General features: G+C 35.9%; 1 protein-coding gene across 2 annotated transcripts in view; it reads left to right on the forward strand.

The window, feature by feature from the left end:
• Positions 1 to 14,587, forward strand: part of LOC125668362 (E3 ubiquitin-protein ligase UHRF1-like) — a 32,979-nt gene that overhangs the window by 16,144 nt on the left and 2,248 nt on the right. For both annotated transcript variants that reach the window (XM_048902423.2, XM_056162692.1), the window contains 6 exons: positions 4,777 to 4,881; positions 4,968 to 5,074; positions 7,805 to 7,964; positions 9,649 to 9,786; positions 10,344 to 10,437; positions 14,135 to 14,280. In XM_048902423.2, coding sequence (XP_048758380.1) covers positions 4,777 to 4,881; positions 4,968 to 5,074; positions 7,805 to 7,964; positions 9,649 to 9,786; positions 10,344 to 10,437; positions 14,135 to 14,280 — 750 coding nt within the window. The remainder of the gene's footprint in view (positions 1 to 4,776; positions 4,882 to 4,967; positions 5,075 to 7,804; positions 7,965 to 9,648; positions 9,787 to 10,343; positions 10,438 to 14,134; positions 14,281 to 14,587) is intronic.

The raw sequence follows: 14,587 nt of genomic DNA on the forward strand, positions 1-14,587 counted from the left end.
GTAATTTAAAGCATCTTCATTTTTTAATTTTAACTTTTAAATGATACGTTTTACTTAAAGTATACTTGAAATGTGATATATCTAATAAACTTTTCAAAACAAATAATAAACTCTCTATAATGAGCTTCTGTCTTGATGAATAACCTTAATTTTTTGTGAAACCTTCGAAACATATTAGACTATAGATTTTGATCATTTAACCCATTTTGCACGGGATATGACTCTAGTCGTAGTCTGCCATTTCGTACGGGATACGACTCCAGTGATAATATACAAACACTGTTATTCAGACACTTAAAACAATGTGATATGAAAAGTTAGAAAGAAAACGTTTGTAGGAATCAGATCTTGGGAAATTTCCACTGCTTATGCGTATTAAAAAGTGAAACTAGATACTTGTTTATGGTGGGAAATTAGAGAAGAAACAAAGAAAACGATGCATCAGTTAACAAAACAAAATCAAAATGGCGGCGAGGGATGTAGACTTGAGCGAAGGCAGCAATATTGACTCAAATTATGATGAAACAAATGATGCATTTGATGGGATTGAAGCAAATTTTGGCAGAATAGATCATGAAGTTCATTTAGAAGACATTGATGACAGGGTTTTGGACATTTTTATGGAAGATTCGGGAGATGAAGAAGAATTCACCGGCTTTCAAAAACGATGGGTGACGGAGAATTTCCAGCCCCGTCTACCACCTCGCTATAGAAAAGTAGGTGGGACCACAGTAGAACACTCAGAAGAAGCCTCTGCTGTACAGTATTTTTACCTGTTTTGGACAAATGAAATCTGGAGTAGAATAGTTCAGGAAACGAACTTGTATGCTGAACAGGAGAGGAGGAAAAACCCACCCCCACCGTATGCTGCGAAATGGACACTGGTGGATGCATTCGACATCAAAGCATTTATTGGATTATGCTTTGCCATGGGAATCATCAGATTGCCATCTAAAAATGACTACTGGCGACAAAGTAAGTAGCTGTTTTCAACCTCATTTGGCAAAGTGATGTCAAGAGACAGGTTTACACAAATCTGGAGGTACTTACACCTACAGAATAATGAGGTACAACCAGACCAGCCTGACAAGTTGTGGAAAATGCGATGGTTCCTCAACTTCTTGAATGAAAAATTCAAGGAAACATACATTCCTTATGGAAATGTCTCCATAGATGAGAACATGGTGAAGTTCAAAGGCCGTCTAGGATTTAGACTATTTACCCGCAAAGCCGATAAAATGGGGAATCAAGGTTTGGACTATGGCCGAGAGCGACACAGGGTACATGACAACTTTTCAAGTATATACAGGAAAAGAGAATGGCCAAGAAAAGGGTCTTACACATAGGGTGGTAATGGACTTGTGTTCATACATGTTAGGGAGTAATCTAACTGTATATATGGACAATTTTTATACAAGCCCAGAACTTCGACGAGATTTACACATCCGAGGAATCATGGCATGTGGCACTGTCAGATCTAATAGAAAGGGCCTTCCAGCAGACTGTCATCCAAAAAATGTGCGCCTACAGAAGCATGAGTACAAGGTGGCACAGAATGACATCCTTACCATGGCAGTGTGGCAAGACACCAAACCTGTGCTCATGTTGTCCAACTTTCATGACCCTCAACACAGAGGACAAGTGACCCGTAGGACAGCTGCAGCAGCACAAAATGTAGTAGAAGTCCCCCTTCTTCTGGCCGATTACGAGAAAAACATGAAAGGAGTTGACACTTGTGACCAGATGATTGGATATTACATGCTCCATCATCGCTCAAAGAAGTGGTGGCGCCGACTCTTTTTCTATATGATGATGGTTTCTGCTCACAATGGATACATTGTAGCAAAGGACACTCACCCGGAAATCGCCAAGGATCGCTGGCCAAACTTTCAAGACTTTGTTGAGGAAATTGTGGAGGACTTGATTGGCGACACACGATCATCCAGAGAACCACCAAGGGTCGATTGTGGGGGGCGAGCCACGGAACATTCAATTACAAAAATGTTTGACAAAAACAAAGTGTGCCGAAAATGTTCCTTGTCAGGAACCCCAGGACAAAGAAAAGGAGTTACAAAATTTGGTTGCTCACAGTGTAATGTTCCTGTGCATTTGGAATGTCAATCCAAACATATAATGAGGATGATCAGACAGTAAAAATGTGTGCGGATTATGCTGGATACCATATATGGTATAATTGGACTTTCATTGGAATTTATTTACTAATTTGTGAAAAGTTTTTGATATTTTTTTTTAAAATTTTTATGTCTGTGGTAAATTCATGTACTTTATTTGATGGATTTTGGACATATTACATTGGATTGTACAAAAAACTTTCAGGTATTGTGAAGCATGAAAAACTCTGTTTTCAAGGAAACTACCAACTGACATTCAAATTGCCATAACTTCAAATTTTCTTGATGGATTTTTATTGTGTAAAGTGCATCTGAAAGAAGAAAAGTAAATCATGAAATATATGCAAAAATATTATACTGTTTACCTTGACTTTTATTGAGAAAAATGCAAATTAATAAATGAGATGGAAAATTTTAAGAATTGTTTTCAAGTTTTCATCAGGTTTAACCCTTCTTTATGATAACTAAATGAGCATATAAATATAAAAAATTTACATTGTTGGACTGTAAAAAGTATAAGCTTTCTGAATATATATACTTTTATATGCATTGGAATAAAGATAAGAGAATCATTAGCATAATTATCAACATGCATCAGACTGCCCAGCTTATCACAGCAGCAGGAGGCAAGGTCCTCGTTCTGGTGATAACAGCATCAGAGTTGGCCTCAGTGCAAAATGGGTTAAAGTGAAAAACAAAATTTGAGGGGAATCGTGAATCAGTCCCTTTAAAGCATCTCATATCATTATGAAGTATGATCTCTCGCCATCAAAAGAGTAATACAATCTCTAAATTATCTTATATGATATTTTTGTTATGAAATTATATATCATATGAGATACTTTAACGAGCCAGATAAAATTTTGGTGTAGTGATCCACCTTAAGGTATTACCTGTAAAGCTAAATTCTCAACAAAGAGAAGCACCACAACATACATGATAATTTTAATTTATACACGTGTATAGTACACATACCTTTTGTTACAGAATATAAATTGTAATTTGCATAATGTCCTGAAATTCTTGTCAAGTACCCACGGCTGATCTCGTCGTTTACTCATCTGATGAGTAGAAGACGAGATCTGCCGTGGGTATCCGACAATGTGAATGCAGGGGCGTAGCTAGAACGAAATGATGTGCGTGCCAAAGGAGGCAGGAAGTCTGGAGGGTCATCCTAACCCCCCTGCCTCTCGTGGGCCCTGGACGAAACCATAGTAGGAACACCGGTGTAAAGTTCCAGAAGCTATTGGGGTTTAGCATTTTCTGTTGTCAAAATATGCATATAAAGTGAACAACGCCCGAGTTTGAAATCGCTTAAACAGGATTTCTGAGTTTTACTTTCTTGTTAAACAAGCGTTCGGTAGATTTTCTCTCTCAAAATTGCAACAAATAATTTATTGAATATCAAACAAAATAATATATATAAATGTTTTGACATTCATTAAGAAGTATTTTCTCGAATAGAATGGAAAAAACGTAAATAACGAAATTTTTCGGTACCTTTTTGTTAAACACGCGTTCCATAGATTTATTTTTCGTCTGCATCCCCCTTCTGTCGGATTTCGAATTATTTTGGTACGGAATACTTTTGATTATGATCGTTGAAGTTAAACTAGAATATCCTTGACTAAATATCATTTGAAATACGCCCAATATTGGGTAAAGACGGATAAATAACGGTTTTATATTACTTTAGTGCATTATGGGTAAGTAGCGTCTGTTATGTATGGATTTCGTGTTTATTTTATGTAAATAAAAGTTTATCGGTGCTTAATTATGAGGTATATCAACTAAGATATGGACTACTTGTGCATTTGTATATAAAACTTACCAAAAAATTCATTTTCGACTGTTTTTAAACCATGATTTCCATTGTCTTGCTATCTCCGGGAATTTTTTTTTATAAAATTCAGAACTGGTTATGGCGGCCCAAAGGCGTTATTTTCATTTAACAAAATTAGCAATATTTAGAAATTGTTATAATTTTACTTAGACAAAATATTTATGTGGCGATTTTTGATGGGGTGTTCTAGGTATATAGTTCAACGTTTTTACGCATTTTTTTTCTGTTGCAATTTGTTCTAGGTCAATTAGTATTATGACTGGACTACTTGCCTTGTCTGAAATGTTGTGCGAGTTAATTAATTTCTTCACTTCCTCAAAAATAGACAGTACAGATCAGTAAAATGGTGCACAATTGTAAAATTGTAATCAACGAATACTTGTTTTTTCTGGTATATATGGTTTATTCAATGTTCATTTGCTGACATGAAAGAAAACTTCCAGTTTGCTCTATTTTGATGCTGTTTTTCACAATGGAATGAGAATCGGTACCATTCCTATATGAGAGGGAAAAAATTATGCTGTAACTGTATCAGCAAAGCGAAATAAAGATTGTTCTGATGTTCTTTTAACTTGAACCACATGATTTGAATGACCCCCTTACTAATCTTGCAATGGTGAGACTGAACCAAGAAAATTTACTATATCACTGTGTGCATTTGAGATATACTATTTGCTTGAAATGTTTGAGAGAACAGTATTTTGATGGTTCATTTTGTGTCCTATCAGTTAAGTCTGATAGAGTGCAACTGGAGAAGAAATCTAATGATTGTATTATTCTGGTTTACCTGGATTTTTACAGGTGAGTGAGGCAGGTGTACACAGACCACATGTAGCAGGTATCCATGGTCGAGACGGAGAGGGGGCGTACTCCATTGTGCTCTCAGGGGGATACGAAGATGACAAGGTAATCTCGCGTGAATTGTAGAACTGGAAATCGAAAGTTTGAAAGTTGTGTCTCCAACCTGTGCTCTGGATTTTGTCTCGTTTCAGGACAAAGGAGATGAATTTTATTACACAGGAAGTGGAGGCAGAGATTTATCGGGAAATAAGAGAACGGCAGAACAGTCATGTGACCAAAAGCTAACCAGAATGAACCGGTATTTTGTTTCTCTTTCAGCAAATTTCTTGGCACTTGGTGAGCTTTTATTTCAGTATAGTGCTGTTGATGTTGCCTGTTTTACCCGTCATCTTTGCATGTATTGTTACGACTTTCTGGATCATTTGTACGATAAAACGGGCGTATATGAGGTACAGTACCCGCAACGTTATTCTTGACATTCCTATCGTGTGTGTATCCTATCGTATCGTGCGTGTATCCTATCGTATCATGCGTGTATCCTATCCTATCGTGTATCAGGTTTTCCGTTTTCTATCGTGTTTTGCGTTTATCAGGTCTATCGTGTATTGTGTGTTGCGTGTATCAGGTTTTCCGTTTATCGTGAAAATCGTTTATCGTGTAGCTTCGGAAACTATCGGGATCGTATATAAAATCTAATGAAAAAGTACAATACTTTCCAAAGCCTTTATTTGTTTTGTTAAAGAAGCTATTTTTAGGAATCGAGGAAAGACGGTATATTTGAAGGAGAACATAAAGTCGATTTTAAGGCAGAAGAAGCAGTGTTTTCCCTAAGAACCGGCCGCCGGCCAAATTGACCGTTTCAAACGATTTTCTGGCCGGTTCAAATATAAAAAAAAAATCAAAAAATAATATGTTGTCAATTTCAGTGATGTTGATTTACACAATCGATCTTTGCAAAGAATGTATGCAATAGCAATTGGTTGGCTATAAATATCTTTCATATTTCTTCCTTGTTTATGTTTTTATCGAGAGCTTTTTGAAACGGCGATTTTGATTAGACGATATTTTAAATTCTCACCTTGCGCGTGAGAAGCACATGGCAGTGAAAAATAATGAAGCGTCGAACGAATACATTACATGATTTCTTTCAGTCAAAACATCGGAAAGGTGTGTATTTCACACCACTGTGACTAACTTGTCTGAGGTAAAAATGTTCAGCCCTTTGGTATATATTTAAAAATGTAGGTTAAAAAGTGGCTTATGAACAAGGGTCAATTTGCCCCCTGAAATGCCTCAGAATGCAGGATTTTGCGTCTAATTTTCCAAAATTTCATGGGGGAAATCCCCCCCCCCCCTGGCCTGTTACAATTCTAAATGGGCCTGTTCAAATGAAATGAATGGAAAACACTGAAGAAGAGCTATTTGTCTGTCCAGAGAGAGTGAAAATTTATCACAATTTAATTCTAAGTAGTCTGGAAAGTAGGCAGTGATCTGTCGAGCAAACCGAGGACAGTAAATCTGAAAGTTCCTTCATCTGAAGTTTATAAACATTTGTTTGTCTAGAAACAATTATTTGTAATTAACACTAACAGAAAAATAGGGAGTTTCAACTTGAAAGGAAAAATCAGTCAATTACATTGTTTATCACATACATGTATATTTTAATAATGGTTCTTTTTTTTTCCGATTTTTTTCCCCACCTGTATGCTACTTATATAGCAACTGCTGAACTTGTTCGCGTCCTTATATCTGATTTTGTGTATCACCCGTGTTTTGACAGCTAACATTCTCAAGGACATTGTATTTCACACATTTAGAAGATTAAGTTTTAAAAGGGTGCAAGGGTGTTGCATCCCCCAAAATTATGCTCAACTGGGCACGATTCCGCTGTCATCATTGTGGGTTTTTTTACTTGTAAATGTACACATGTACCAATAGTCGTACGTGTAGATACTGGAAATTTATGTTGGTTTTGATGATTATTTGAATTTTTTACACACTTGAGCATTTCAAAATTGCAAATTTAAAACAAGCTGGGTTTTGTTTATGTTTTTTAAACAGTTTATTTATGTTTTGTTAACAAAATATCAATTCAAATAAATATGTCCCAATTACTTATGACTATCAATTATCATTCATAGTGTTAAAAATATCTAACAGGTGTAGTGCGCTTGATTTTTTTTAAAGCGGTCGTTATGAAAATAACTTGAGATGTTGAATGAGCGGTGAACTTAGAGCTTGATGCAAAATAACCCCCTCCTCGCTACACACACAATATTACTTGGTTTTATTTCATATTCAAGGTAATATACATTAGCATAAGAGAGCTACTGAAGCATGATATCACTACATTTAGTTAAGTCCCTGTATAATTTATATATTAAACATTAGGTGACAATACAAGTTTTAGAATCATTGGCTGAGAAAATTCATATAGATATCAATTAATGAATTCAATGCCGTATATATTTCAGTTTTTTTTATTTTAGCTGTGATGGCATAAAAAAACATAAATAAAAAAAACATACGACCATGGATTAAAGAAATTATATGGTACAAAACCGATCAATGTTTTAAACAAATGTTACCGTGACGGGGACAGGTAACTGATAGTCATCCTGCGATGAGAACGCGGTTTTCCTGAGTTACCTATAGATTACCACGTTCGATTTTTCCCATCGCGGAAAACAAGAAATCCGCGTTGTCCGTAATGTAGGTATATAATGAGCATTGAAATCCTTCAATATTATTATCGACATAATGTAATTATGTTGTAGGTATCAAAATTTCATTCTGTCTAAATCGTTTCTAAATTTACAACATTTCTATCAGGTTTATCGTGAAGATCGTTTATCGTGTTTTGCATTTATCACGTCTATCGTGAAGATCGTTTATCAGGTTTATCGTGTATCGTATCGTGCGTGTATTCTATCCTATCGTGCGTGTATCGTGTCCTATCGTTTATCATGTCAAGAATAACGTTGCGGGTACTGTACATGTAGTTATGACAATCTGAACACATTTGTAGAGCCTTGGCCAAGAATTGCAATGAACCGATCAATGAGAAAGGAGCAGAGGCTAAGGACTGGAGGGGAGGGAAGCCCCTGAGAGTGGTCCGTAACTGTAAGGGGAGGAAGCATTCAGATTACGCCCCAGAGGAAGGGAACAGATATGACGGCATATACAAGGTCAGCACCCAAACATCTATCAAATATCAAGTTATTTATGGCCTGGCAACAGTTAATGATGGATTTGGGATAGTGCTTTGTAAAGAGCAAGTGCCCTTAGGGGTAGTTGTTTTGAATGAAAGGTGAAGATGACAGTGATCAACACTTTATCAAACCTCCTGGACTGATTATCAGGCTTGTAAATTAGGCATGTGTGCATTCAGGTTTTTCTGATTCAAAATAATTTCTTGATTTCTCTTTTGTTAAGTTGTATGGTAATTTTTGGAAATAGGGTCAATGTGAGGTATAGGACAGAAGGTTTATTTTTGTCCATTTTCTGAGAGAAATCCTAGTTAGGTTTCATTGTTCAAACATAGAATTTGGGTCATTCATTTTTTTTATCCACTGCTCCTAAGGGACAGCTCTCAATTGACCAGTAAAAAAATTAGATTGATATCCGAAGTGACCAGTGAATAAAAATGATTATTCTATCCCTGTAAGGCCAAGTATAAACTGAAATGTGGCTATTTAAGTTCTGCATTGACTATTGGAGAAGGTTTAGTCGAGAATGGTACAAAAAAAGCAAGGCCTTGGTACACTGTAGATGAGGTCTGTTGTTTAACAGATAGAAATAAAAGAAATTTATGTAACATGTAATAGTAATTACTTGTAATTTATGTAATAGGGATTTTGTATATATAGAATTTGAACCTCATCCTCATTTTATTATTCATTTCAAGTTTTTAATTGTACATTGATCTTGCTCTATTCAGGCCACACTACATCATTTATTTACCAAAATATTTTACACATTGTTGTCCATGCCATCCAATTATAATTTATTTATTTATTGACATAGATATATTTTTAAATTCTCAAGGACCCCATTGGAAATAAGCATGATATTTTTGCTTTAATGGGTTATCCTAGGTAGACTGTGATATATGTACATAATGCAGCAGTGATAATATCTTGTATGTGATGACAATACTGTGATAAAGTGACTGTGATAACATCTGATATGCTAAGTTTTATACAATTGATATGTGTATTATTATACGCCCGTCTTAAGACGGGACGTATTATGGTATGGCGTTCATGTCCGTCCGTCTGTTAGCTTTTTCGTGTCCGACCCGTAACTTAAATACTACAAGGCCTAGAATCATCAAACTTTGTCTGTAGATACATCTTGGGTAGAAGGTGTGTCGCACATTAAAACCAGGTCACTGTGACTTTTCATTAAGAAGATACCCGTTTGTTCGTCCGTCTGTTAGCTTTTTCGTGTCCGACCCGTAACTTAAATACTACAAGGCCTAGAATCATCAAACTTTGTCTGTAGATACATCTTGGGTAGAAGGTGTGTCGCACATTAAAACCAGGTCACTGTGACTTTTCATTAAGAAGATATGGCCATATATGGCAAAAACTTGTCCGGCTCATAACTTGAAAACTATTAGACCTAGAATCACCAAAATTGGTCAACTAATGCATCTTAGGTAGAAGGTGTGTCGCATCCTACTTTAAGGTCACTGTGACATTTAATTAAGGTGATATAAAAAAAAACGTTTTAATGGGTACAATCTATACTGTTAACAATATGTGACGGGCGTATCATGTGCCATGGCGGTGCACTTTATTTATATTCTGATGTTTTATACAAAATGATTGATCTGCCTGAATAAAACTACTACTACTACTAACACAGGTAGTGAAGTATTGGCCAGAGAAAGGAAAGTCTGGTTTCTTAGTCTGGAGGTATCTAATGAAACGAGATGACCCAACACCAGCTCCCTGGACTAAAGCCGGAGCCAAACGGGTCAAGGAACTAGGGCTCGCAATGCAGGTCAGAATTTGATGCTGTTATAAATTACTGCTGGTTATTTAACCTCTTGATGACACTGAAGTTAATATTTAATGTCTGTAGTTTTGTTAAGTCCGATATTTTGTTACATTGTTCTGACATTATGGTAAACTTGTTACATTGTTCTAACGTTACGGTAAACTTGTTACATTGTTCTAACGTTACGGTAAACTTGTTACATTGTTCTAACGTTACAGTAAACTTGTTACATTGTTCTAACGTTACGGTAAACTTGTTACATTGTTCTGACGTTACGGTAAACTTGTTACAATGTTCTAACGTTACGGTAAACTTGTTACAATGTTCTAACGTTACGGTAAACTTGTTACATTGTTCTGACGTTACGGTAAACTTGTTACATTGTTCTGACGTTACAGTAAACTTGTTACATTGTTCAAACGTTACGGTAAACTTGTTACATTGTTCTGACGTTACAGTAAACTTGTTACATTGTTCTAACGTTACGGTAAACTTGTTACAATGTTCTAACGTCACGGTAAACTTGTTACATTGTTCTAACGTTACGGTAAAATTGACAGTATCCAGACGGTTACCTGGAATCTCAAGCCAGAAAAGAGGAGGAAAATGAAGAAAAGTCGGCAAAGAAAGGGAAGAGAAAAAGGAAGGAGTCAGGTAAAAATAGGCCCATGTTAGGAATGTTATCAGAAGGAAAGAGTCGGGTAAAAATAGATCCACGCTAGGAACGATATCAGAAGGAAAGAGTGAGGTAAAAATACCCATGTTAGGAATGTTATCAGAAAGAAAGAGTCGGGTAAAAGTAGACCCATGTTAGGAATGTTATCAGAAGGAAAGAGTCGGGTAAAAATAGACCCGTGTTAGGAACAATGTCAGAAGCCGAATACAGTAAAACAGTTATAATGAACCTTCAGGCAGTGATCGCGAAATGTTGAAATGTTTTACAGGACATTCGGTCTGGTAAACACAGGAACATTACCAGACCGAATCACATTTTACCAGACCGAAAAAAGTAGTATTATTTTTATATTAAAACATGAAAGACTTTGAGCCTCCTGGTCATTGGATTTTTGTTTTAACGGTTTACCGTGGACTGCATTACTGTTCTATTTTAATTGGAAGATGTTGCCGTTTTTTGGATGTTTTTTGTTATTTTATAAACGGAACTGGAAGTCAAAACGTAGCAGCGATTTTTTTCTTCTACCCACTGGTACCTGTACCCATTCAATTGGGAAAAATAACGTAAAAATCGAACAAATTGGGAATTTTCTACCAATGTATAGGCAAATGATTTCAACTAAAAGAAAAGAAAAAATACAACAAAACAAGAAGTATTCATCTCTTTACAAACTTTTTTACAGTAATATTTGTTGTTGTGAAACATAAGGAATCATCGTAGCTCTACAAAACACACTGCCATGATCTGTACTTTCGATTTGATACCGGAAGTGAACATTTTAGTTAAATCGTACAACGTTTCAGACTAAGAAAATTACGATTTCAGCGGTCCATTTTTCGGCGAGTAAATTGGGAATTTTTAGTCTCAAAATTGGGAAAAATTCAACAGCTTTTGGCATTGGGAATGGTACCGTTTATCGGTACCAGTTATATAGGGGGGGGGGGGGGAATTCTGCGTAGTTTCCGAAACCGTTGCTGGAAAGTCACCGGACATTCGGACCGAAAATATAACGAAGTTTACCGGACCGAGAGTCAAATCACCGGACATGTCCGTCGGTCCGACGACATTTCGCTTTCACTTCCTTCAGGGCAAGCGAAAAACAGTTCATTATAACCAAACTTCATTATACAGTGTGACGCAGTTATAGCAAACCTCCAGTGCCTGCAAAAAACAGTTCATTATAACCAAACTCCACTATATCCTAGAAAAATTTCCTCCCAGTGAGGATCCGGGCTAGAATAGGTCCTCAGTATCACTTCAAAATAAACTTGCATTCATTATAAGTGTGCTCATTATAAGCATGTTTAACTGTAAAAGATGAAAAATGCTTAACGCATGTAGTTTTCACACGCACGCACACACCCCTGCCACTCCTTACAACCTAATAAAGACTTAATTGGATAAATGTAAGACACCTAGTAACATTTAACATGAGTGTCGTTAAAGTAATTATAGATATAAGAGTATATACCGTATTTTGCCGAATATAATACGCAGTGGTGTTTAATACGCACCCCCCACTTTGAGCCTAAAAGTTGGTGAAAAAACGCACTTCGGGTGTACAATACGCAGCAAAAATTTTGACCAAGCGGTAATCTTTATTTTATACTTAGTGTTAATTTTCACTTAATATTTTTGCAGAAATAATGAATTCTAAACAACGCACAATAATTTGCAAACTTTTTGAGATGAGGTTTACATAGCGGTAATCTTCAATGAGAATCTTCAGGGAAATATCAACCCGGACAAGCCTGTTCATTTCAGCAAAGCACGAGATTTTGTAGCATTAAAGTCTTAACTGACTCGATATTTCCGTTGTTGAAACTTAAAATCAATCAAATAGCCAATGTTATAAAAATAAAATTAAACAATTAAACTATCGCTTATTTTACTGTAATCAACACATCATGGTAGGTACAAAGATGCAAATTATCAACTCCTCGTTAACTACGATGACTATTAAAATGTGTGAAAAAAATTTTTGTTAGGTAGATCTATTTCTTTACCCGGAGGGTGTATCTTAACAAAAGCACAGTGTACACAACAATGGCTTCGTAAAACACACGCTTTTACGCAAGAATAGTTATTTCAAAGATTCAAATTAGTATTTCATTAAAAATTCATTAAACTTACAGTAAACCAACTTTTAGCAAGTGACAAAATTATTTTCCAACAATTTTAGCACGTGACAAGGCATTATTGTGTACACATGCTTTCAATAATGGCGGCATGCGATGTAATGAATAGTCAGATCCAATGCAATTTGATTGGCTGTTTGTTTCATGATAATTGAATTATTTAGATATTGTAAGTAGTCTATATATATCACATTTTCTGCAATTTTACGTTTCTGTAGTAATTTTCTTGAGGTCGAATTTTCTAGTTAATAAATAAGTGAACGTGAAAAGGCGTACAGTATCCGAAGCCTTGGTCTTAGAGTGAAATATTACACTACTCAATCGCCGAGTTTCATCTGGAAAAAAAAGGTCAAAAACCTATTGTGGTATATAATACGCACCCCTTTCTGGCACAAAAATATTCTCTAAAAAAAGTGCGTATTATATTCGGCAAAATACGGTACAAGTAAAATACATTGTGTCACTGTTCAATGTCTATGTAAACAAAACGAAAATTCCATGGTTTTAGGATATGATTGAATGCTCTGACGAGACCTTTCGTATGAACTAATAGCCAAAAGTAATCTATATACTTCCCCGTCAACTACTGAAATATCGGATGACAAAAATCTGTGTCGGATTACCTGCCTTTATTTGAATTATATTTGAATTAGATTTGTTTGACTTGGCATCAGTCTTCTGATTTTACTGTCACAGGTTCCTATATATAATTACTACAGTAACGTGATATTTGAAGTGAGTTTGATCTGATGATCTGCACCTGTCAACCAGATTTGATCCAACTCTTCGGATCAAATTACTGTAGTAATGATAAATTTATTATATACCCCCTGATGTAATATTAAATCTACATTTTTATAATAAAATGTAATCCAAATTATCAAAAATACAGACACAGTGAAGTTATATTTTGTGTACGCGGTTTGTGGCATGGTCGATATTTTCCACATAAAACGTTGCGTGGAAGCATTGTGACGTCATCAGCTTCGAAGGATACTGATACAGAATCAGAAAACCACTTTGTGTTGATCCGGGAAACCAGATCACACTCTCTGAAAGCAATAATATAGGGTTATTGAACTTATATTGTTGAATATTGGCACAAGTTGGTTGTAAAAATGCACGAGCTTGCTTTTATTATATAGCTAAAGTATTTAGTTGTTAAATTATATCTCTTTTCACTCAAAATACTCCAACATAGACGAGAATTCATCAATATTGGCATCTAAGGTGAAAGTGCAATATCGGCATGCATTTCTTAACTGTTCAATATTAAACTCGTCATTGTCTTGTTTACGTCGTTACAGTAACGTCAATATTGAACACTCATACTCGGAATGTTTCGGGAGCACACAATTTACACAATGCAAAGTTAACTTCTCAGGATATTGAACACTTACATTCTCTAGATTTTACACAGATTTTATAATAGATTATTTATTAGCTATATGATAAAAGGAAATATTGATGGGTATGTAATAAATGTATGTATTATGGGGGGTGTTGTCCTTCTTAATGAATCATTTACTGCCTGTAGACTCGTCTCCCGTTGGGACCCCTGACAAGAAGCAGAAGGTCGCGGCCTACAAGATTGAGACAGAGCAGAAGAAAAGAATTTCCCAGGACAAAGTCAACAAGAAGCTGTGGGAGGAGGCCAAGGAACACACCTCAGAGGGAGGACAGGTAACAACAGACTGATCTTGTGGAATAAGGGTAGACTACTACCACCGTTCAGTCAAATGTGTGTAGCTTATTGTCGTTTACTACTTTATTGATTATGGATTAGACTTTCCTTTCTGTCTGTCTGTCCATCCATCTGTTAGCTTGTTAAAGTCAAGGTTATATCTCTCACTCTGTGAGGCCTAGGACTGTCTAATTTTGTCAGCTGATGCATCTTGAGAGGAAAGGTTTGTTGTGACCTTCAAGGAGGTCATTGGCCTCATTTTGGAATTTTATAGCTATACATATTTCAAACTGTGTCTGAATCTTA

Source organism: Ostrea edulis, chromosome 4, assembly GCF_947568905.1.
Source record: "Ostrea edulis chromosome 4, xbOstEdul1.1, whole genome shotgun sequence".
Taxonomy (NCBI): Eukaryota; Metazoa; Mollusca; class Bivalvia; order Ostreida; family Ostreidae; genus Ostrea; species Ostrea edulis.